Raw genomic sequence first — 26,337 nt, 5'->3', positions numbered from 1 at the left:
ACTCCAGAACCTGATGAGCTTCTGTACATTATCCACTGGGCCCCTCAGTACAAGCCAGAATCTGTATCTAAGCAGGCTCTTGATTTGTACAGTGCTCTGTGTTTAATTTTAGGGTTTTTATCCACATCAATTCAGAGATCCAGTATGCAAAGATCAGGGCCTGGTCACTTCAGACACTGGGATCTTTCAGAGCTCCGACTGCTTCAAGCTGGGACTTATAGTTGCTCCAGTGTCTGTTACCAAAGAGTGTGTGAGGTTGGACTCCACTCATGGCCACTGGGCCTCCGTTGTCTTCAGCCACGAGCAGGATGGGCTCTGCTCACGGCCCGCTGGGCCTCTGCCGCCTTCAGCCATGAGTGGGATGGGCTCCGCTTGCGGCCCGCCAGACCTCCATCGTCTTCTGCCGTGAGCAGGATGGGCTCTGCTCGTGGCCGCCAGGCCTCCACTGACTTCAGCCGCAAGCGGGATGGGCACCGCTCGCAGCCTGCCAGGCCTCGGTCGTCTTCAGCCGTGAGCGGGATGGGCTCTGTCCACAGTCTCTCAAGTTCTGGGCAAAAAAAGAAAATTCTGTGCAGGAGGGGAATTCTGCACAAATTCTATACTCCGCAGTAGAGCTGAAAAGAAATCCAATTAAAAAGAAAACAGGTGTAGATCTGGGACCTAACGTATATTAAGCTTTTGCAATCTGATCTGGTTTAGAGGGATGTTCTGGATCTCGTGGTCTCTCTACTTTGAAGGCATTACCACCACCAACAGGAGAGTTTTTTTTTTATAGGATATGGGTTAGTTAGGTTTTGGACCCTAAATACCTGCGTGAATTACCGACCCGGTATGAACCTCTCAATAGGCCTTGCCAACTATTCCTTCTGCTACAGCTATCAAACTAGTGACTATAAGGTACACAGCCTTTACATTTATTTACCCCGTTAGTGTGGAACTCTGTTCCACTGGATCTAACACAGGAACAACATTTTCTGGTTTTCAAGAAGAAGATAAAAAAAAAAAACCAAAACATAACAACTGTCATACTGGATCAGACCAATGTCCATCAAGCTCAGTATCCTGTTTCCAACAGTGACCAATCCAGGTCATAAGTTTCACTTGCTAGACTGCTGTCTGCATTCTAATATTATTGTTGTGTTAGATATTTAAAGTTGCTAAGGGTATATGGATGTTTAATGTAAATTCCTTCAAATTTATTTTTTGTATTTTATGTTGGTTAGTAAATGATTTGCAAGGGGACTACAGTTAATCTATTTATTAAGTCAAAGTTACTTCCTTTATCGAAATTCCTAATTAACTCTTGTGAAAAAGGTCCCTCTTCTTATTCTCTATCAATAAAAAAATGTGCCTGGGATGGGAGGGAGTTGGGGAGAGGGGGAGAAAACAAGCACAGAGGGAAACAAGTCTAGGGCACTTTTTAAGTGTACAAAGTGTGGCTGTTTGGCCATATCTTTTTATAATTTTAATTTACCACCTTGAGAAATCAGTGTATGTGACTAGAGGTCTTTAAACAAGTTAAATTGGATCTTGGTCTGTCTTTTTATACTTAGGGGTCAATTTTAAAATGTGTGTGTGTGTGCGCGTGCGGTTCCCAGCGCGCGCACATGGACGTGCCAAATTTATAACATGCGTGTGTCAGCATGGGGAAGGCACTGTGCGAAAGGAAACCCCTGAATCCAAAATCTGTAGAAAGGGATCTCGAAATGACAAGGCCTGAAGCGCCGAGATTCTCCTAGCTGAACAAATAGCCACCAGAAAAACTACTTTAAGAATTAATTTCTTCAACATTACTCTCTTTAGTGATTCAAACAGAACCTCACACAAACTTCTATGGACCAGATTCAGATTTCAAGGCAGACAAAGTTTCTGTACCGGAAGGCATAAATTCCTAGCTCCTTGGAGAACTGTATGAGATCTGGCTGCCCGGACAGAGGATACCCCTGCATTTTAAGAACATAAGAACATGCCATACTGGCTCAGACCAAGGGTCCATCAAGCCCAGTATCCTGTTTCCAATAGTGGCCAATCCAAGTCACAAGTACCAGGCAAGTACCCAAACATTAAATAAATCTCGCTACTATTGCTTATTAATTAATAGCAATTCATGGGTTTTTCCTCTAGGAACTTATCCAAACCTTTTTTAAACCCAGTTACACTAACTGCCGTAACCACATCGTTTGGCAATGAATTCCAGAGCTTAACTACGCACAGAGGGGCGGATTTTAAATGCCCTGCGCGCGTAAATCCAGTCGGATTTACGCGCGCAGGGCCCTCGCGCGCCGGCGCGTCTATTTTGCATAGGCCGCCAGCGCGCGTAGATCCCCGGGATGCGCGTAAGTCCCGGGGTTTTTTTTAAAGGGGCGGGAGGGGGCGTGTCGGGGGGCATGGCAGAATGATGCGGCGTTTCGGGGACGTGACGCGGCGTTTTGGGGGCGGCAATGCGGGCGTGGTTTCGGCCCGGGGGCATGGCCGAGGCCTCCGGACCAGTCCCCGGGCCGGAACACGGAGCGGGGCAGCCAGCCGGCGCGCGCAGATTTACGTCTGCTTTTCGCAGGCGTAAATCGTGGAATAAAGGTAAGGGGGGGGTTTAGATAGGGCTGGGGGGGTGGGTTAGGTAGGGGAAGGGAGGGGAAGGTGGGGGAAGGGCGAAGGAAAGTTCCCTCAGAGGCCGCTCCGAAATCGGAGCGACCTCGGAGGGAACAGGCAGCGCGCACTGGGCTCGGCGCACGCAGGTTGCACAAATGTGCACCCCCTTGCGCATGCCGACCCCGGATTTTATAAGATACGCGTGGCTACGCGCGTATCTTATAAAATCCAGCGTACTTTAGTTCGTGCGCCTGGTGCACGAACAAAAGTACGCGATCGCGCAATTTTTTAAAATCTACCCTAGAGTGAAAAATAATTTTCTTTGATTTGTTTTAAATGTGCTACTTGCTAACTTCTTGGAGTGCCCCCTAGTCTTTCTATTATCTGAGAGAGTAAATAACTGATTTACATTAACTTGTTCAAGTTCTTTCATGATTTTGTAGACCTCTATCATATCCCCTCCCCCCCCCCCCCCACCTTTAGTTGTGTCTTCTCAAAACTGAACAGCCCTAACTTCTTTAGCCTTTCCTCATATGGCAGCCGTTCCATGCACCTTATCATTTTGGTTGCCCTTCTCTGCTCTTTCTCCATCGCAACTATATCTTTTTTGAGATGCGGTGACCAGAACTGCACACAGTATTCAAGGTGCAGTCTCACCATGGAGCAATACAGAGGCATTATGACATCCATCATTTTATTTGCCATTTTCTTATTAATAATTCTTAACATTGTTTGCTTTTTTGATTGCCACAGCACAATGAGCCAATGATTTCAATGTATTATTCACTATGACGCCTAGATCTCTTTCCTGGGTGGTAACTCCTATGATAGATCCTAACATTATGTAACTACAGCAAGGGTTATTTTTCCCTATATGCATCACTTTGCACTTGTCCACGTTAAATTTCATCTCCCATTTGGAAGCCCAATCTTCCAGTCTTGCAAGGTCCTGCAATTTATCACAATCCACTTGAGATTTAACTACTCTGAATAATTTTGAATCATCCACAAATTTGATCACCTCACTCATCGTACCCCTTTCCAGATCATCTATAAATATATTTAAAAGCACCAGTCCAAGTACAGATCCCTGAGGCACTCCACTGTTTACCTTTTTCCACTGTGAAAACAGACCATTTAATCCTATTCTGTTTCCTGTCTTTTAACGAGCTTGCAATTCACAAAAGGACATCGCCTCCTATCCCATGACTTTTTAGTTTTCTTAGAAGCCTCTCATGCAGGACTTTGTCAAACACTTTCTGAAAATCCAATTACATCACATCTACTGGTTCACCTTTGTCCACATGTTTATTTGCCCCTTCAAACAAAGGTAGGAGATTTGTGAGGCAAGACTTCCCATGGGTAAATCCATGCTGGCTGTGCCCCATTAAACTATGTCTATCTAAATGTTTTATGATTTTATTCTTTATAACAGTTTCAACAATTTTTCCCAGCACTGAAGTCAGGCTCACCGGTCTATAGTTTCCCAGATCACCCCTGGAGCCCTTTTTAAATATCAGGGTTACATTGGCCATCATCCAGTCTTCAGGTACAACTGGTGATTTTAATGAAAGGTTACAAATTAATTAAAGTAGGTCTGAAATTTCATTTTTTAGTTCTTTCAGAACCCTGGGAAGTATACCATCCAGTCCAGGTGATTTACTACTCTTCAGTTTGTCAATGTGACCTACAACATCTTCCAGGTTCATCATGATTTGGTTCAGTTCATCTGAATCATCACCCTTGAAAACCATCTCAGAAATGGGTATCTCCACAACATCCTCTTCAGTAAACATTGAAGCAAAGAAATCATTTAATCTTAAGATGGTCTTATCTTCCCTAAGTGCTCCTTTAACCCCTCAATCATCTAACGGTGCAATTGACTCCCTTGCAGGCTTTTTGCTTCATATATATTTTAAAATTTTTATTGTGAGTTTCTGCCTTCAAATTCTCTCTTAGCCTGTCTTATCAATGTCTTACATTTAACTTGCCTGTGTTGGGGGAGAGGAGAAAGAAGAGCCCGAGGAGGTCTTTTGCCTGAAATACCTGTTTGCCTTTGGATTGGGACGCTGCCCGTGTCCCGAACACTGTGCCTATTACCTGGACGCCGATCAGACCCCAAGCGAGGGGAGGAGGCCTCACTGCTGACGTCATCAGGGAGGGACCGGAAGGCTTTCAAAAGCCGGCTCCTCCTGCGGCTTACTCGGGGAAAGGAGAAAGAGGAGTCCGAGGAGGTCTTTTGCCTGAAATACCTGTTTGCCTTTGGATTGGGATGCTGCCCGTGTCCCGAACGCTGTGCCTATTACCTGGACGCCGATCGGACCCTGAGCGAGGAAAGGAGGCCTCGCTGCCGACATCATCAGGGAGGGACCGGAAGGTTTTCTAAAGTTGGCCCCTCCTGCGGCGCGGCGCCCAAGCCGCGCCGCGCCTAAGGGGCGCGAGGCTTTGTCTGAACTTTACCTCGGTGTCTGCCAACTGTAAGTAAGACTTATATATTCAATTTCATTGTGCTTCTCTCTCCTCGATTCCCCCCGAGCCAGGGAAACAATAAGTATAGAACTACTGGAGGAACATAAAAGAAAGAGAGTTTGAACTCTATTTACGAAGAAAAAATGTTTCCTAATAATCTCATGCCTCATACTAAGAGAAAGGCTCGCTTAAGGGAGACACAAACTTCGTCTCCCTTACTAACACCTATGCAGTCTCAAATCTCCTCTTTCTTTAATGTTACAAATCGTAAAACGCCTGGAGAAGAGACCGCTGTGCATGAAGCCTTGGAGCGAGAAGCAACTGCACTGGTCAGTGATATATCTTTGAGCCCCGGAGCCCCTAAAACTCCCTCCCCACCATCAACAAAAGAAAAAATACTTGACAGACCTACAGAGGATGTAGGCCTGGATGAAGTTTTTATATTATCTAAGAATGGAGAAAAGAGTGGAGACCTAGCTGAAGGGGGAGAGGTTGAATCACAACTTGTTATGAATATACTTCTACCACAGAAACCTCTGGAGATAACTATGAACACATTATGGACAGCTATAAAATCATTGGAATTGGCTATAAATAAATTAACACAGATTACAGCTAACTCTCAACAAAAAATAATGAATGTGGAAAATATGGCTTTATTATCTCAAAATAACTTGGTTAAATGTGAAGGAAGATTAGAAAAAGTAGAAAATGTTCAGAGAAATCTTATTAAGTCTGAATTAATAAATCAAAAGAAATTGGAATATATAGAAAATCAATTGAAGTATTCCAATCTAAGAGTTTTGAATTTTCCCAAACAAGATTTGATACCTGCCGCAGAGATGTTTAAGGAGTATATGATAAACATATTAAAAGATAACTAGCCAAGCATTACCAACAATAGAGAAAGCTTATTATATCTCCCTGAATCCAGACAGAGGAATACAGAAAGGAAAGATACAGCCAGAAACTCTAAATTTATCAGAAATTATTGAAACATCAATAGATACAGATATAACATTTAGAGCTACACTTGTGGTATCATTTGTTTTTTCTAAAGTGAGAGATACCATGTTGCGTCTATTCTTTAGAAATAGATTAGAAAAATTCCATGGATACCAGGTCTGGATATATCCAGACGTCCACTCAGAATAGACAGAAAGAATTTCTGAAATTAAAATCAGAGGTACTTTCTAGAGGAGCTGGATTTATTTTAAAGTTTCCCTGTCGGTGTGTCATTAAATAGACCACTCCTCCACCTACACGACTTCCGCATGGTTCTCCAAGCTACCTTATTTTCAAAAATCAACTACTGCAACTCCCTCCTACTAGGCCTCCCTGCTACCACCACTAGACCATTACAGATGCTCCAGAACGCTGCCGCAAGGATACTAACCAACTCTAACCGAGGAGACCACATCACTCCCATCCTACGGAATCTGCACTGGCTACCCATTAATTTCAGAATCCTTCACAAAGCCCTCACCATAATACACAAGACCATCCATAATCAGTCCTCCCTTGTACTAAATATCCCGCTTCATCTACACACTTCCACCAGACCGATCAGAGCAGCATACAAAGATACCCTTCAAGCTCCACCCACCAAGTCCTCTCACCACACATCCATAAGGAAATGTGCTTTCTCCACAGCTGGTCCGTCACAATGGAATGCACTACCCCCAGATCTACGCCAAGAACAATGCCCGCTGACTTTCAAAAAAAAACTTAAAACTTGGCTTTTTAAGCAAGCGTTTCCTTAAAATGACTGTATGACTGTACAACTATAGACTGTACAACTGTAAACTGTAGAACCCTCCCCCACATGCGTTATAGCTCAGCCTCAATTCCTATCCGTCCCACTATCCCGCACCCCCCCCCCCACTACCCCCCCTGTCAACCCTCCAGCCTACCCTCGTTCTTCCCCCTTCCATCGCTTTTAGGTCCATGTCCCTCCCACTGTGCTCCCCTTCCCCCCCCACACCCTCCCCCCCAGGGTACCCCCGCCATCTCACTTTCATCGCTAGGTCTCCTCTTACCCCCTCCTGTGATTCCACAGACCTAGATACTTAAGATTCCTAAGATATAAGTTACATCATCTTATTCTTATTTTGGTTACTTTGTTTTTATTGTGTTGATATTGTTAGATTCTTATATTGCTATTTTTTATATTGAACATAAGAACATAAGAAATTGCCATGCTGGGACAGACCAAGGGTCCATCAAGCCCAGCATCCTGTTTCCAACAGAGGCCAAAAACCAGGCCACAAGAACCTGGCAATTACCCAAACACTAAGAAGAACCCATGCTACTGATGCAATTAATAGCAGTGGCTATTCCCTAAGTATAATTGATTAATAGCCAATAATGGACTTCTCCTCCAAGAACTTATCCAAACCTTTTTTGAACCCAGCTACACTAACTGCACTAACTACCTTCTCTGGCAACAAATTCCAGAGCTTTATTGTGCGTTGAGTGAAAAATAATTTTCTCCGATTAGTCTTAAATGTGTTACTTGCTAACTTCATGGAATGCCCCCTAGTCCTTCTATTATTCGAAAGTGTAAATAACTGAGACACATCTACTCGTTCAAGATCTCTCATGATCTTAAAGACCTCTATCATATCCCCCCTCAGCCGTCTCTTCTCCAAGCTGAACAGCCCTAACCTCTTCAGCGTTTCCTCATAGGGGAGCTGTTCCATCCCCTTTATCATTTTGGTTGCCCTTCTCTGTACCTTCTCCATCGCAACTATATCTTTTTTGAGATGCGGCGACCAGAATTGTACACAGTATTCAAGGTGCGGTCTCACCATGGAGCGATACAGAGGCATTATGACATTTTCCGTTCTATTAACCATTCCCTTCCTAATAATTCCTAACATTCTATTTGCTTTTTTGACTGCTGCAGCTCACTGAGCCGACGATTTTAAAGTATTATCCACTATGATGCCTAGATCTTTTTCCTGGGTGGTAGCTCCTAATATGGAACCTAACATCGTGTAACTACAGCAAGGGTTATTTTTCCCTATGTGAAACACCTTGCACTTGTCCACATTAAATTTCATCTGCCATTTGGATGCCCAATCTTCCAGTCTTGCAAGGTCCTCCTGTAATGTATCACAGTCTGCCTGTGATTTAACTACTCTGAATAATTTTGTATCATCCGCAAATTTGATAACCTCACTCGTCGTATTCCTTTCCAGATCATTTATATATATATTGAAAAGCACCGGTCCCAATACAGATCCCTGAGGTACTCCACTGTTTACCCTTTTCCACTGAGAATATTGACCATTTAATCCTACTCTCTGTTTCCTTTTTCTTCGGTCCTAAGTAGCCCTTTCTCGCCTTCTCCCCTGTTTCTCTCTACTTTTCCCCACTCCAGGTTTTTTTTTATTCAAAATTGCTATGCTCTAAATGGTTTTGCAAAATGTTAATACTCTGTTACCGGCCACGTTTTCACCCCCTGTTCGATGTACTTCTCCTATGTTTGATGTAAACCAATGTGATATGACAGGTCATGAATGTCGGTATAGAAAAAAAAAGAATAAATAAATAAATAAATAGATAGATAGATAGATACTTGGAGCATAAATATGTTTTTTATGAAATATCTGAGTTACAGGGTTTTTTAGATTTCCCCCCCCCCAGTACAGGACCAGGTTAGGAGCAATGGATAAAGATACCAATTGTAACCTCTCTCTCTCTCCCAAAGTAAAACAAAATTTCTTATAATTTGCTCAGTAAATAAATTGTTTTGCCATGGTATTTTCCTGAGAAGTAACAGAATGATTTCAATATTCTAAATATAATTTTTAGGTAAAAATTACTTTATATGCTTGTGATTGAATGTTGAATCATCTGTATTAATATGCAAAATTTGTTTTGTGTAGATTATTGAAAATGCATAAATAAAAAATAAAAAAAAAACGTTCCTGTGTTTATGCTTTATCCTATTTTCTTCTGATGGATCCTTCTTCCAATTTAAGAATGAAGATGTTTTGGCTTCTTTCATCTCACTTTTTAGCCATGCTGGCAATCATATGACCTTCCTGCCACCTTTCTTAATGCATGGAAAAGATCTGGATTGTGCTACTAGGATGTTTTTTGGGGGTTTTTTTTTAACAATGTCCACGCCTGTTGCACACTTTTTACCTTTGTAATTGCACCTTTCAGTTTTTTGGGGTTTTTTTTAAACATGTTTTCTCATTTTATCAAAATGTCCCTTTTGAAAGTTCAGTGCTAGAGTAGTGGATTTACCTACTGTCCCCCTTCCAATCATTAATTCAAATTTGATCATATTATGATCACTATTGCCAAGCGGCCCCACCATTGTTACCTCTCTCACCAAATCCTGCGCTCCACTGAGAATTAGATCTAAAATTGCTCCCTCTCCCATCGGTTCCTGAACCAATTGGTCCATAAAACTGTCATTTACTCCATCCAGGAACTTTCTCTCTCTAGCATGTCCTGCTGTTTCACTTATCCAGTCAATATTAGGGTAATTGAAATCTCCCATTATTACTGCACTACCAATTTGGTTAGCTTTTCTAATTTCTCTTAGCATTTCACTGTCAATCTCACCATCTTGGCCAGGTGGACGGTGATATACTCCTATCACTATACTCTTCTCCAACACACAAGGGATTTCTACCCATAAAGATTCAATTGTGCATTTAGTCTCAGGCACTTTTCGAGTTTCGCATACAGCTTATGTTCCCTGAGGCGTTGTAAGACTTGGACGACGTGCCGCCGGTGAGTGGCTAAGGTATCGGAGAAAATCAAGATGTCGTCTAAATATACCACCACGCATTGGTACAGGAGGTCGCGGAGTATCTCATTCATAGTATTCTGGAATACTGCGGGGGCATTACAAAGCCCGAACGGCATCACTAAGTACTCATAGTGGCCGTCACGGGTATTGAAGGCCGTCTTCCATTCATCTCCTTCCTTAATTCGAATGAGGTTGTAAGCCCCTCGGAGGTCCAACTTGGAAAAGATCCTCGCACCCTGTAGCCGGTCAAAGAGTTCAGATATGAGAGGCAAGGAATAACGGTCCTTGATCATTATAGCATTCAAGCCCCGGTAGTCAATGCAGGGGCGGAGTGTTCCATCCTTCTTCCCAACGAAGAAGAATCCAGCCCCTGCGGGGAATTTTGACTTCCGAATGAAGCCCCTCTCCAGGTTTTCTCTGATATACTCATTCATGGCCTGTGTCTCTGCAGCACAGAGGGCATAGGTGCGTCCTCGAGGAGGCCCAGTGCCAGAGAGAAGATTGATGGCGCAATCGAAGGATTGATGAGGCGGGAGAATCTCGGCCTTTTGTTTCGAGAACACATCCGCGTATAATGCATAGGGGGCCGTCAGGCCTGGAAGATTGGTGGATGCCACGGAGCAGGAGACTGGGACTACGGATTGAAGACATTTATCATGACAGCTTGGACCCCAACGGGTCAGCTGTAAAGTCTTCCAGTCAAACTGGGGACCGTGTTCTTGGAGCCACAGAAGGCCCAGGACTACCGGGTACATCGAGTGCTCCAGGATGTGGAACGTCATCTCTTCGCGATGGAGGCGCCTGACCCTTAACGAGATGGATTCTGTAATGTGGATCACACGAACCGGGAGGGGTCTCCCTTGAATGGAAGAGATGACCAGAGGAGCTGGGATCCGGGCCAGTGGAATTTTCAGGTGCTCCACTAATTTCTGCATTATGAAATTGCCGCCGGCGCCTGAGTCGACCAGGGTTAACGTATGAAACTCACCCGCGGGTGACGTTAGCGCCACTGGAACAGTTAATGGAGGTGCCGATGAAGTTGAGCCTAGGAAGAGGCCTCCTCCTGGACCTAGGCACGGGAGTTTTCCGACCGCGCAGGGCATGCGGCTATCCGATGGCCCACTGCGCCGCAATAAAAACAGAGGTCCTTCTTTATTCGCCGATGGCGTTCGCAGGAGGACAACTTCCCACGTCCCACTTCCATGGGTTCATCGGGTAGCAACCGGGGGGTTCCCGACCTACCCTTGGGTGAAGGCGAATGTCGAGGACATCTGGACAGAGTAGCGGCTTTAGATGTTGTCTGGGCCTCTTGGCGGCGCTCCTGATGGCGCCGATCTATGCGGCCTGCCAAGTCGATCAAGGCGTTTAAGGACCTCGGTATCTCTCGTCCCGCGAGCTCGTCCTTAATTCGGGGACTCAGTCCTTGATAGAAAATGGTGTGGAGGCATTCGGAGCCCCAGTCGAGCTCCGAGGAGAGAGCCCGAAAGTCGATGGGGTATTCCGCCAATGTCCTCGAGCCTTGACGTAACTGCAGTAGTCTCGGGCCTGCCAAAACGTCTTGGGTCGGATCCCCGAAGTTTATCCGGAACAACTCCCAAAACTCCCTGAGGTTCCTTAGGACGGGATCGTCCCGTTCCCACAGAGGGGAAGCCCATTCTAGGGCCTTCCCTTCAAGAAGAGCCAGGATAAAGGTGGTCTTGGTGGCGTCATCTGGAAAGAGAGTGGCCTGCAGGCAAAAGTGCATGTTGCACTGGTTCATAAAACCCCTGCAGGCCCGAGGTTCCCCGGAGAACCATGGCGGTGTGGGCAGGCGGACTACCGGCCGACCCCCAGAAGCCATAGGCGGGGAAGGCAGCGTAGGATTCATGGGACCCAACGCATCAAAACGCTGGTTCAAGCTCTGCACGGAGGAAACCAGGGCATCCAGGGTTTTCTGCTGGTCCACCAGACGCTGGGCCATTCCCAGAATGGCCTGGCGGGCGGATGCCTCTGCCGGGTCCATGGACTTGGCAATCTGTTATGCTCAGGCTTGTGAACCCTTGGCCGATGGGAGGATGGTATACCTTTCGGAGGATCCGTAGGTTCTCTCGTCGAGTGGCAAGGCAGCGCAGAAGACGGGACCAGCTGACCCTTGGCACTGGAGACTGAGGCAACTGCGGAGGCGGATGAAGAGACAAGAAGAGGTGCTGTGTCTTCACCACTGGAAGTCTGTGGTCCCCCCAGGAGGAGCCCGTAGGGACCCAGACCGCTGGGACTTAGGCGGACCTTTGAGAGGTCAGGGTGTCAGTGCAAGGTCTGACTGGAGCTTCGCCCTGGAAGCCCGCGGTCCCCCCGGGAGGAGCCCGTAGGGACCCGGGCCGCTGGGACTTAGGCGGGCCCTTGGAGACGGTAGTCTAGAAGGAGTCCTAGGTCGAGTGCCAGAGGGGCGTCGCTCACCAGTCCGAGGCCACACACCAAAGGATCACCACTTGCCAGTCCGAAGTCATACACCAGAGAATCACCGTAAGCCAATCCGAAGTCAGGAACCGGGGACACCAAGACGAAACAGGAACAAGATCCAAAGTTCAAGGAACTCACCGAAGCAAGCAGACTAGACAGCGCTGGATGACGTTGCCAAGTATATAGGATATTATTTATATATTTGATTATATAGGATATAATCAAATTATATAGGATATATATATTATATAGGATATATAAATTATATAGAATTATATATAGGATTTATATAAATTATATAAATTATATAATTATATATATAATTATATATAAATTATATAGGATATAATCAAATTATAGGATATAATCAAATTATATAGGATATATATCAAATTATATAATCAAATTATATAAATTAATTATATAGGATATAAATATAGGATATTATTTATATATTTGATTATATTCAGTCCTGAGTACAAGTGATTATTATAGTCCTAAGTATATGACTTGATATTATTTATTTCTGAGACTAGATATTTATTTCTATGTTAGCCATGACTCTGGCTTTTCCTCCTCCCAGTTCAAATGCCCCTGTTTTATTGTAACTTTTATTCACTTTTTCACTCTTCGCCTATTGTTCACGTTGATGTTAATGTTATTGCACCGCTGTTTATTGTAAACCGATACGATATGATTGGTATCATGAGTGTCGGTATAAAAAAGCCCTAAATAAATAAATAAATTAAATTAATATGTCACTGGATGAGCGGAGGAAGCTTCCTTATATACTTCCCCTGCCTAGGCTGATCAGGAACAGGGGAAGCCAATTAAAGGGATTAGGTCCCTTTAAATCTGAAGAGGAGGCGCGGCCTCGGGCCTAAGGATGGCGGTGGCCATCTTGGATTTGCCCCCGCGGAGGAGAGATGCCGCTGGACGCCGCGAGGGGGAGCAGGACGGCTCCCCCTGCAGCGAGCAGCACCGGAGGCCGCACGGGAGCGACGGCCCAAATCAGAGCCCTCCCCCGGGGCTCCCGCGGTGAGGGAACGCTGCGAACAAGGTAGGGGCCGCGGTCGTGGGGCACCACGGCCGCGGAACACAACAGATATCAGTTAAGTATATGTCATCATTCACTGCTATACACTAATTCTCCCATCTTACTTCTTAGACTTCCGGCATTAGCATACAAACATTTCAATGTGTGTTTTTTGTTTGTATTAAATTCTGCTTTTCACTCGACAGGGATAAATTGGAATCTTTTCGCTCAGGTGAGTTTTTAATTATAGGTACTTAGACTACTTTTATTATTGGAACCTCTCTGTTGGGATGCCCTAATTCTAATGCTTCATTAGTATCCTTCAAAGCTCCCTCCTTCCAAACCATGCACTGCTGAGCGACTGTCAGCTTTCCCCTTTGATTTACTTTAAAAGCTGCTCTAACTTCAATTGAAAGGTTAGCCAGCAGCCTGGTTCCACCCTGGTTAAGGTGGAGTCTATCCCTTTGGAAAAGACTCCCCCTTCCTCAAAAGTTCCCGAGTTCCTTACAAAATTGAATCCCTCTTCCTTACACCATTGTCTCATCTACGCATTGAGACTCTGGAGCTCTGTCTGTTTCTAGAGACCTGAGCAGAGAACAGGGAGCATTTCAGAAAGGAATAACGACGAGTGAGGTTATCAAATTTGCGGATGATACAAAAGTATTCAGAGTAGTTAAATCTCAAGCAGATTGTGATACATTGCAGGAGGACCTTGCAAGACTGGAAGATTGGGCATCCAAATGGCAGATGAAATTTAATGTGGACAAGTGCAAGGTGCTGCATATAGGGAAAAATAACCCTTGCTGTAGTTACACGATGTTAGGTTCCATATTAGGAGCTACCACCCAGGAAAAAGATCTTGGCATCATAGTGGATAATACTTTAAAATCGTCGGCTCAGTGAGCTGCAGCAGTCAAAAAAGCAAACAGAATGTTAGGAATTATTAGGAAGGGAATGGTTAATAGAACGGAAAATGTCATAATGCCTCTGTATCGCTCCATGGTGAGACCGCACTTTGAATACTGTTTACAGTTCTGGTCGCCACATCTCAAAAAAGATATAGTTGCGATGGAGAAGGTACAGAGAAGGGCAACCAAAATGATAAAGGGGATGGAACAGCTCCCCTATGAGGAAAGGCTGAAGAGGTTAGGGCTGTTCAGCTTAGAGAAGAGACAGCTGAGGGGGGGATATGATAGAGGTCTTTAAGATCATGAGAGGTCTTGAACGAATAGATGTGAATCGGTTATTTACACTTTCAAATAATAGAAGGACTAGGGGGCATTCCATGACGTTAGCAAGTAGCACATTTAAGACTAATCAGAGAAAATTCTTTTTCACTCAATGCACAATTAAGCTCTGGAATTTATTGCCAGAGGATGTGGTTAGTGCAGTTAGTGTAGCTGGGTTCAAAAAAGGTTTGGATAATTTCTTGGAGGAGAAGTCCATTAACTGCTATTAATCAAGTTTACTTAGGGAATAGCCACTGCTATTATTTGCATCAGTAGCATGGGATCTTCTTAGTGTTTGGGTAATTGCCAGGTTCTTGTGGCCTGGTTTGGCCTCTGTTGGAAACAGGATGCTGGGCTTGATGGACCCTTGGTCTGACCCAGCATGGCAATTTCTTATGTTCTTATGTTCTTAAAATGCTACCCTGGAGGTTCTGGATTTCAGCTTTCTACCTAAGAACCTAAATTTGGCTTCCAGAACCTCCCTCACACATTTTCCTATGTTGTTGGTGCCCATATGTACTACGATAGCTGGCTTCTCCCCAGCACTGTTTAAAATCCTATCAGGTGATGCGTGAGGTCCGCCACCTTCGCACCAGTTAGGCATGTTACCAGGCGATGCTCATGCTCACCAGCCACCCAGCTATCTATGTGCCTAATAATTCGATCACCAACTATGATGGCCAACCTAACCCTTTCCTCCTGGGCAGTATCCCTGGGAGACACATCCATGGTGCGAGGGCACAATGCACCACCTGGAGAGCAGGTCCTTGCTACAGGATCATTTCTGCTGCACCAGATTGCTCTCCGATCATGAGAACTTCCTCCTCCAAGGCAGCACCAGGGCTTCCAGACTGGAGTTGGGACTTGGCTACTATGTCCCTGAAGGTCTCTGTCTGCCTCAGCTCCTCCTGGTCTGCCATTCTAGCCTCCAGCGATCAGAATTGTTCTCTGAGAGACAGGAGTTCTTGCATTGGATGCAAACGTACAACTTCTCTCTGGCTGATAAAAAAAAAATCATACATATGACACTTGATGCAAAAGACTGGGAGGCCCCACTCTTGCTGCTGGACTGCTGTCTTCATCTTAAATTTGCTCAGTTCCTAGTTAAGTTTTAGGTTGCTATGGGAGTAGGAATGTGTACTATTAGGGTCCTTTAAATGTATTAGTGCCTTCGCTATTTATCTGGTAGTGACCTACAAGGGAATGATTAAACTCTTGATAAGGTGTGGGGAATTTCTGAATCTAAGTTAAAAGACTGATTAATTAATTCATGTATTTATTTTTGTGTGAAAGTGTCACCTGCCTATAAATTAAAGGATGAGCTAGTGGTGGGTGGGAGAGTTGGGAAATATAAACACACAAACTTCTGTTTTTTGCCTGCCTTTCTGACTACCTGTTAAATACAAATATCTTACCCCGGAGACAACCCAATGTCGCTACCTGAACTATCAGAGAGTTTAAGGCCAGTCCATTGACCAGACCTACCTGCAGAAAAGTCAAAATATATGACACCATAGCCTGAACAGGCTGCACTCCATTAACAGCACACCAGGACTCGAAAACCCTCCAAAGCCTCACATAATCCAAGGATGTAGAAGGTAATCTAGCCTGCAATAAGGTGATAATAACTGCTTCAGAATATCCCCTCTGTCTCAGTCCTCTCCGCTCAAAAGCCAAGCCACGAGACAGAAGTGAGCCACCTGATCCAAAAATATTGGACCCTGGTAGAGAAGATTCGACAGATATCCGCACCTCAGTGGCCACTATGGTCATATTGATCAGATCTGCGAACCATGGTCAACGTCACTCCGGAGCTACCAGAACCACCTTGCCAGGATGTCTCTCTATCTGCCGCAACACCTTATCCACCAAAGGCCACATAGGGAATACATAGAGAAGAATCAATTTCTTCCACACCATGTTCTCTTCGAAGGCTGAAAAATCACGATGCCTTGGTGATCTATTGCTGAGGCATCGTGGGATCATCCTGGGAAGCCTTATATAGGGAGAGCGATTTCATCATAGGGTACCACGGGAGCTTTTCCCCGCTGCATGCCCTTTAAGTCTCTGTGTGCACTGCATGCGCGTAAGGGGGCCGCAGGATAGAGCAGGAATACGGAGGCGTCCAGGCATGGCTTGCCGTGCTCAGCAGCGTTCCTCCATTGGCAGCATCCTGCCATGGAAAGAGGCCAGCGGAGTCTGGGGTGAGTGCGACAGCTTATGGGACCTGTGAGCCGCCAAATGTAACTATGTTTTAAAATACACCTCCTGTGTGAAGTATGTGCCTAATCTTAAGAGATTGCTCAAGAAAACGTACTTTGCTTATCTTTCCTGGGACTTTGCCAACTTTTACACGCATATCTAGGTGGATTTTAAAGCATGCTCAAAGGACAACCCAGTTTTTCCAATTAGTCTACCCGTTTGCCTAGTTAATATCGAGGTCTTCAAGATCCCTCTGGTTCTTTAACCTGCACGCTTCCCAGTTGACAAAGATCCCTCACCCTGTCCTGTAAGCCCTAAAACTCGAAATCTACAGTCTTGCTCCTCATCTGGAGCAGTGGTAAAGTTATGCGGATAACCAGCCTACTTGCACCGCAGTCCCTGGTTTTAAAATACTGATTTATGCATGTAAGAGTTGGCCCTACCCAGGAACGCCCATGCCCCACCCTTTTTCCGCCCCCTTATTCTTAATGCACGCACAGGAATGTACGCGTGTACTTCGCAGATTTTTTAAATCTGCATTGCTTGGTCACGGTTCACATACATGCGTATGGGGGCATTTGCGCTATGCAACGCTTTTAAAATCGACCTCATTGTGTTTAAATCCAAGCATGTGAACTGTGATTACGATGAAAAATGGATTGCTCCCTGAAGAATGAGACTGTGATGTGTGGGTTTTTTGCAACAGAAAACTGTGTTTGTGAAGTTCCAGAGTAAAAAAATTTAAAAAATACCCTCTTTATTAAAATTGTTGTCTGGTTGGACTTGTAAGGGTTGAGAATAGATATACTGGTTGGCAGCTTTAGCATTAATAGCCTGAAGCCTGAAAGCAGGAGTACTTATGTCCTGGACTGTAAATTGGAAGGGTTAAAATTCCCAAGGTGGAGAGCTGCATTATCAGCTGGTTCTAAAGCAGGCTTTTGACTATGGAGTTTAAATTAGTGGAGTATATCCTGCATTCTACAGCAAGAGGCATTTGCTAAGGAGGTTTAAATGGGCTGAGTATCCTCTATATCCCTAGCAAGACCCCACCATATAAAAGGCACATAGATAGTAAAGGTATTTTGGTGGCTGAGGCAAGCAGGGTAGAGGGAGAGGAGATGCATATACATATTCGGGCGGATTTTAAATGCCCTGCCCGCGTAAATCCGGCTGGATTTATGCGAGCAGGGCCCTCGCGCGCTGGCGCGCCTATTTTGCATAGGCCGCCGGTGCGCGCAGAGCCCTGGGACGCGCGTAAGTCCCGGGGCTTTTAAAAAGGGGCATGTCGGGGGCGTCACCAAATGACGCAGCGTTTCGGGGGTAGGCCCGGGGCGTGGCGCCAGCCCGGGGGCGTGGCCGCACCCTCCGGAACAGCCCCCGGGTCGGGTCTTGGCGCGCCAGCAGCCCGCTGGCGCGCGCGGATTTACGTCTGCCTCCGGTAGGCGTAAATCCATGGATAAAGGTAGGGGGGGTTTAGATAGGGCCGGGGGGTGGGTTAGGTAGGGGAAGGGAGGGGAAGGTGGGAGGTGGGGAAGGTGAGGGGAGGGGCGAAGAAAGTTCCCTCCGAGGCCGCTCCGATTTCGGAGCGGCCTCAGAGGGAACGGAGGCAGGCTGCGCGGCTCGGCGCGCGCAGGCTGCCCAAAATCGGCAGCCTTGCACACACCGATCCCGGATTTTATAAGATACGCGCGTATCTTATAAAATCCAGCGAACTTTTGTTTGCGCCTGGTGCGCGAACAAAAGTACGCGATCGCGCTATTTTTTAAAATCAACCCCATTCTGCTTAGCTCAAACAAGTCTCACTAAGACTTACGCCAAGAACAATGCCATTCAACATTCAGAAAGAAATTGAAAACCTGGCTGTTCGCAGAAGCCTACCGCTGAAGGATCTCCTCAACCATCACTGACTCTCATTCTCCCACCCCTCCCTAATCCCTACCCCCCTCTTTTCCCTCTCCCCTTCCCCCCCACCCAACCTCACCCTTTCCTTCTCCCACTGGACATACCATGCTAATAACTGCCTAGGATAAATCTATGTTTACGTATCTTATAGTTTTTGTTGATTATATATTTATCTCTCTCTAATTGTTTCTTAGTTTAAATTCTGTACTGTCTTCCATTGCCCAGGTTTTACGCTCCCTGTTTAATGTAACTTTACTTTCTACCTTGATGTTAATTGGTTTCCCCTCAGTTACATTGTAAACCGGTACGATAAGACCTAGTCTTGAGCATCGGTATAGTAAAAGAAATTAAATAAATAAATAAATAAATAAATAAATAAATAAATAAGTTAGAAATGTACATGTATTAACTAGCCTGGCTGGACAGGCTCAGCTTGATTATAATGGCACACTCCTCACATTTTTATGCACTTTTATTTGTGCCAATATTTTCTTAATGAAGCTTAAGATTTACTCAGACACAATCTTCTGTGAGAGATATTAAATAGATTTACCTTTTTCCTAGCTGCTCCCTCATAGCTCTCAGAAGAATAGGAATACGGCTTACCTATGGTAAGGTTAGGATACCTGTTGGAAGTAAATTAATATTGAGATATCAACATTAAATAGATTGAGGCAACAAGCATTTTTCAGTGAGGAACTGTCCAGATATAATGAACAATACATACTGAATGTCTTACCCGTATCCAGTTCCTAGCTTTCCTGGGTTTGTGTAAAAGTTCTTTCCCGGTGCAATATACGGGTCTCGGGCTTTCAACTGCCCACTGAAGGCTGGCATTGGACCACCTAATGTTCCATAGTAGCTGCCTAACCCTGAACTTAAAAATATAAAATCACCATTAATTAATGTACAGCATAAAAAGCAGGTATGCATGAATTACTGCTATCATATTCGTTAGTAACATAGGGGATGATGCAATAAAAAGCGTGGAAAGCGAGCGCTGAAAAGTCAGCGCCGGCTTTCTTAATGTGCGCATGGCGCCCGCAAGGCTTCCCGAAAAGCAGCCTAGAAATGTGTTAAATAACTAAATACGTTTCTAACCTGTGCTAACCTGTGCTAATTTCTATCTCTCAGTGTTATCAGGAGTCTACTATACACGTTCCTACCCATGCTGTCTGCTTTTCTGGGTAACTGTGTATCCGATGGACAATAAATTATACATGAGGCATTTTTTTCAACTGTAGTAATACCACTGTAATTTATTTCATCTTATACCCCAGTATTGTACTAAATGTGTAAGAAAAAACATTCAAAGGTCTTTATGTCCAAATTTCTCCAGTGAGATATCTCCAGAGAGATTACAGTGTGAGGAATCAGAATTTAATGAAAAAGCTTTAGTGTTTTAACCAATAAGTATATTTAAGCCTCTTACTAGTAAAGGATAAACAGGAATTATAAAATTCTCCAGTTGGATCAAAAAATGGATTCTACATCTTTGATTTATTGCCAGAAATAGGCTGAGCGAAGACTTGGACTACTCCTGCTACCTTTCCGTCTTTCGGCTAGATTTATTAAGCTGCGAGATGGTTGTAATGAACATTATAGAGCATTTAATCACGCAATATAGCCATATTGTGGCAATATTGTGTAGTATTTTTAAACAAATTCCACCCGTTATTAAAATTAGCTGCATTGCATGCATCTGAATGCATAACATTGCCTAATGCATGCAAAGCAGCTAATGCATAGGCAATTCAATGCAAATAAAATACCATGGCTGACTTTGAAAAACTCGGCCACGTCATTTAATCACATTTCAAGGAGTTGTAGTAATTTTGCCAGGGACATTGGGATGCTATCTGTTAAAGATACAGGCCTCTAAATAACTACACGCTCCCCTCCCAAAGTGCACAAAGGGCCCTGGGGGTCTTGGTAGACTCCCACCTATCCTAGGGCCATCTGTCGATGTGGGCCCACAATAAATAAGTAAAAAAAAAAAAAATTCAAATCATTTGGTGATGCCCCACCCCCTACCCAAACCCGTTCCCCCGAACTAAAGACCTGCCCCTCAGGTAGTATGGCCCATCAGATGCCCCCATAACCGCCCCCCCCCCCCCTATCCTCTAAAAAAAATAAATTCCAAATGATCGAGGATAGCCCTCCTCCCCCACCTCAAAATAAGTACCCCCCCCAACTAAAAAGGCATTCTGCTGCCCCTGACTAGAAGTATTGTCCCCTGTGATGTTCAACCAACCTGAGGACTAAGATGAGTTTTCTGCAACTTGCATGACATACATTCCGTGGCAATGATTTTGTGGGTGCTACATTTAGTTTAAGGTAAACCAGTAGGAAAGGAAAGGGGAGTTTTTCAAGAAAGAATTAAGCAAAAAGATGATGCTATGATCTTTTTAACACTTACAACATGGATAGTTTTCCTTCTAAATTAGATCACTAACATTTGAGAATTGCCCCATCGACGTTTTTCAGGACAAATGCGTAATTTATGTGTATTAAACAAGGCTCCATGGACAGTTCCTTTTTAAGTACTTACCTTTTTTTATCTCCATTGCTGGGAAGGAAGACTTTGCCTATATTTTTTTTGGCTTCCTCCATTCGATGCTGTCTCTTTAGCTTAATAGGGTTAGAGTAGCCTTCACCAGTAAAGACCCGCTTGAACTGGGCATCAAAGTAGCCTGCTTGTAGATCTGACATAATTTTGGAGCCACCAGGGAACATTTGTCTGCCTTTACCTGCTTCTTCATTAAATGGTCCTTAAAGAAAATATATATTGTCAATATCTTAATAATGCATTTTATTAAAATAAAAATTCTCAAATTTTTATGTTCAAATATATTTACTGAATTACAAAACATATCAAAATTGTTCTACACATACCATTGCCAAACAATAGTGAAAATATATACAGTGTAATATAGTACCCCCCCCAATCAAACATATATAAATCCAGAATAATATTTAGAATCTTATACTAAATATCACCCCAAATCATTAATAAGCCGACTTCTAGCTTGATGGAGGAAGGACTCAATACAGAAGGCCCAAATACGTAAACATTTGTATTTCTGATTAGAAGAGGCTTTTTAGCCTCAAACTTCTCCATCAGTGCCAAATACTGGAATGAATTTCTCCAGAAGATAAAACTAAGAAGTGGGGCAATATCCAAAAGTAAAAAATTCTCAAATTTAAAAAAAATGTCTACTCCTCTTGCCAACAGAAGCACTACCATGCTTCTTTTCTTTACATGCGTAGCTCATTGTTTATTCCCTCTTTGTTTGTGAACTCATATCTTAACTTTGAAGATACACAATTATAACCAGTACTCCCAGTTCCCTGTAGCAGATTTTTCAAAATTGAGTAGCAATTATGGGGCAAATCTGCAGAATTCTGCATTAGGTTTCACACCTCTAACTTCAAAAAAAGTCAAATTTGTATTAAATACCATTCATATTGTTTTAAAATATTTAAACTATATACAAATAAAAAATGTATTAAGTACAAAATTCAACAATTTATCCAGTTAAGATATATGAGTTACAATTTTAACTGTGATATTTCTATTACAAGATTTATATTCACTTATTCCACAGTTCAAAGTGAATTACATAAAAACATTCCTAATAAAATATAAAACAAATACCCAAGATGAATGATAAAAATAGAGAACAATTATCATGAAATACAAAAATATATAAAACTATATGAACCAAATTACAACAAGAAACTCAATGAGAGATGGTACTCATGGGTAAAAAATACAAGATAAAAAATATATAAAGAACAAAAAGATATAAACAGATAAAAAGTATAAGGAATCTGGAACTAAATGGATTCTTCACCAAAAACCATTCTAAACAAAATGGTCAACGCTTTTTTAAATAAAGTATGGTTTCACGTAGATCCAGTGCCGGTACAAGGATATTAGTTGCCCTAGGTGAACCTTCAGCCTTGCGCTTGTCCCCCTCCAGTCCAGGCCGTGCGCATGTTATAAAATCCAGGGTCAGCGCATGCAAGGGGGTGCACACTTGTGCACCTTGCGTGCGCCAAGCCGCGCAGCCTTCCTCCGTTCCCTCTGAGGCGGCTCCAAAATCGGAGCGGCCTCGGAGGGAACTTTCCTTCCACCCCCCCCCCATCTTCCCCTCCCTTCCCCTACCTAACCCACCCCCCAGCTCTACCTAAAACCCCCCTTACCTTTAACTTAGAAGTTGCGCCTGCCTCTGGGCAAGCGTAGGTTGCGCATGCCAGCCGACGGCCAGCCCGCGATCCCGGGCACAGCAGCAAATGGCCGCTGTGCCTGGAGGCTCCAGCCCCGCCCCCTTTTTCAAACCCTGGGACATGTGTGCGTAGCCGGGCCTATGCAGAATAGGCTCGGCGCGCGCAGGAGGGGTTTTAAAGGGTTACACGCATATATTACACGCGTAACCCTTTTAAAATCCTCCCTTTAGGTTGCTTGTCTCATTCACACACGTACCCTTACACAGGCTCCCTACCTCTCTCTCACTAACACCATTGCTCTCAGTGATGCCACCTTACTGGAGCTGGGATGAAAAAAACAAAGAAGAAGCAGGTCCAATCAAGGTCACGCATGTTTTAACCAACTTATCCTTGCTGGCGTCTGCATGTATTGACAGTGTATTCATGCCAGTGTTGTAGATTTCCTTTGCCCCTGTAGGTGCCTTGTGGTGTTCATGCCATTATTGTGCCCTTTGCTTCTCTTTCGATGGTTTGGGTTGTATTTGTTACTTTTGTTGGTGCCATTTGCCCCTCTTTTGGTGCCTTGTGGTATTCATGTCACTTTTATTGATGCCCTTTCCCTCTTATTTGGAGCAGTGGGGTGTTCATGCCACTATTGTTGGCGTCCTTTGCTCCATTTTGATGCCTTGGGATGTTCATGCCACTATTGTTGGCGTCCTTTGCTCCATTTTGATGCCTTGGGATGTTCATGCCACTACTGTTGGCGTCCTTTGCTCCATTTTGATGCCTTGGGATGTTCATGCCACTATTGTTGGCATCCTTTGCTCCATTTTGATGCCTTGGGATGTTCATGCCACTATTGTTGGCGTCCTTTGCTCTATTTTGATGCCTTGGGATGTTCATGCCACTATTGTTGGTGCCCTTTGCTCCATTTTGATGCCTTGGAATATTCATGCCACTATTGTTGGTGCCCTTGCTCCCCTCTTTGTGGTTTAGGGTGTTCATGTCACCATTGTTGGTCCCATTTATCCCTCTTTTGGTACATAGGGATGTGTATACCACTTTTATTGACCCTCATTTAGATCCTTGAGGTATTCTTGCCACTGTAGGTGGCTGTTTTGCCTGTCTTATGGTGCTTTGGACCTTCTTGCCACTACTTCTGCCAGCTTGGACTTCTATCAGTGCCTAGGGTTCTTCCTGCCACTTTTGGTATTTTGTTCCCCCCTCTTATGGTGCCTTGCATAGTTCATGTCACTGTTGGTGCTGTTCTGTACCTCTTTTGATGCATTGGGGTCTTCATGCCACTAATGTTGGTGCCCTTTGCCCCTCTTTTGACGTCTGGGGGTGTTCTTGCCACTTTCGGTGCTGCATTGCTCATTTCAAGGTATCATTGGGGTGTTGATGTCCCTGTTTGGACTACTTTGCTCCATCATGGTGCCTTGGACTATTCATGCCGCTCTAGATGCCTTGGAGTGCTCTTCCCTCTGCTGCTGATGTCTGCCTGCAAGTTTCACTAAACTTGAACAGAAAACTCCCAATTTTGGAGGCTAAAATAGGGTGCATTGCTTCCCCTATTAACTTTAATGGGAAACTAATGAACAAATAATACAAACAGATTTCCTGTTTGTAACGAACAAAACCAGTGATGAGACAAACAAACCAAATGAACAAACCAAACCATTTTTTTCTGTGCACATCCCTACCGTGGACCCTACTTGAGCTCTGGCTTTATCCTTATTTCCCCACCATTAAGGATCCTCTCTGTTTGTCCCCTGCTTTTTTGAATTTCATTACTGCTTTCCTGCATCCTGACATCAAGGAGGTTTTTCCATGTAACAAAATGCTTTTTTATGTTTTTCTGGTCTAGCCTTTTATCATCATGACCCCTTGTTCCCGAAGATGCTTTCCTCCAAAAAATATTTACCTCTTTTGCATTATTTATACGGCTGAGGTATTTTTGTCTCCTATCCCCACCCACTCCCACTTTCAGGGCACTTGTTCTGGTCCATATATCTCAACTTTACAAAGTTCATGGTGCAAACTTTATATCATTTTGGAAGCCACAATACTCCAAATAAAGTCTCCCCAGGGATACCTATAAAAAGATGATATCAAGTCTTTCTCTCTGTGGTCCTGCAGGTGTCACGCAAGGTCCTGGAGCACTGTCTACTCAATGTCCCACAGCCCAGGAATTAGATTTTTCTGATGAAGGAGAGACTATACCTCCAAGGCCCCAAGGATGACACTCTCTTTCTTCTCTGAGTGTTCAAGTCCAATGTGTATATGGGGATATGAGGGCCAAATAAATAGGAGGGACCCTCTGGTTGGGTAATCCAAAGCAATTTTTACAACTGCTGATCTTCAGTAATTAATACTTGGCAATATACACACTTGTTCCTGAGAAAGCCAGTTTTCTTAGACCTTCAACCTCTCTTTATCTATGCATGTATCCCTCATTATCTGGGATCCAGGAATATCTCACCTTCTAGCAAATGGAAAAGCAAGAATCCCAGAGATGTGGGGAAAATTCCCTTCCCAAAAATACCAGAGGTCCAAAAGTTATCCCACATTCAACTCTCAAATTAAATTTTTCTTCCGGGTGAAGACTCCATTTAAATTCTCCAAATAAAACAAAATGTTCTTATTCACATTTCTCCTTTTCAGGTGGCAAACTCACTCTCCACTCAGCGGGGAAGACTCATTTTTTCTCACTCTGAGCAGAAAGGGTCATGATATAACTTCCCCCCCCCCCACCCAAAACAAAACACCATATCCTCACAAAAAGGCAAAAACTGGAACTCCCCTGCAGTGAATCACCACTGGTCCATCCACGGGTTGTGAGATAGAGAACAACAGCCTTCTATACTCTAGACCAGAGCTTTCCAAAGTGTGTGTCGGGACACATTAGTGTGTCGCCTGTAGTGTGGAGGTGTGTCGCCCAGTCCACAGGGCCGGCGGAAGCAGGGAACTATAGCAGGAAGATCGGCGGGCAGTGGTGGAGCTTACATCACCACGGCCCGAAGAAAAGGGTCACGTTCACTCCTCCTCCTTCCTGCCTGTGCAGCCCTGGAAGAAAAACGTTGCCGGAGCCGCGTGGGCAGGAAGGAGGAGGAGCATCTGCTGCGAACAGAAGAAGAGCAGCATTAATGGGCCGCTGCGGATCCCACGTCGCGGCAGCCCGAGAAGAGGAGGAAACCCGATAGCAGGGCCGCTGCAGATCCCATGTCACGGCCAGGGAAGATCAGGGCCTCTGAAGAGCCCATCCTTCGGCAACCGGTGCAGAGGGACAGCATGTGCCAGTGAGAGCCTGTGCTTGAGCAAGAGAGCATGTAGGAGTGAGAGAGCCTGTGTGTGTGAGAGTGAGACAGCATGTGCACGAGAGAGACAGTATGTATGTATGTATGAGAGAGAGGCATGTGAGAGTGAGAGCTGTGGATGTGTGAGATTGCATGTGAGTGAGAGCCTGTGTGTGTGAGAATGTGTGA

At 44.4% G+C, this 26,337-nt stretch overlaps 1 protein-coding gene across 7 annotated transcripts in view; it reads right to left on the bottom strand.

Moving 5' to 3' along the window:
* The window catches only part of C1H4orf47 (chromosome 1 C4orf47 homolog), an 83,494-nt gene that overhangs the window by 41,015 nt on the left and 16,142 nt on the right, over positions 1–26,337 (bottom strand). For all 7 annotated transcript variants that reach the window (XM_029586928.1, XM_029586929.1, XM_029586926.1 and 4 more), the window contains 3 exons: positions 21,192–21,411; positions 19,380–19,517; positions 19,194–19,266 (listed from right to left, as the gene is read on the bottom strand). In XM_029586928.1, coding sequence (XP_029442788.1) covers positions 19,194–19,266; positions 19,380–19,517; positions 21,192–21,411 — 431 coding nt within the window. The remainder of the gene's footprint in view (positions 1–19,193; positions 19,267–19,379; positions 19,518–21,191; positions 21,412–26,337) is intronic.

The sequence above is a fragment of the Rhinatrema bivittatum genome, chromosome 1 (genome assembly GCF_901001135.1).
Source record: "Rhinatrema bivittatum chromosome 1, aRhiBiv1.1, whole genome shotgun sequence".
NCBI classification, from domain to species: Eukaryota; Metazoa; Chordata; class Amphibia; order Gymnophiona; family Rhinatrematidae; genus Rhinatrema; species Rhinatrema bivittatum.
This window is presented reverse-complemented; position numbering and strand designations above follow the sequence as displayed.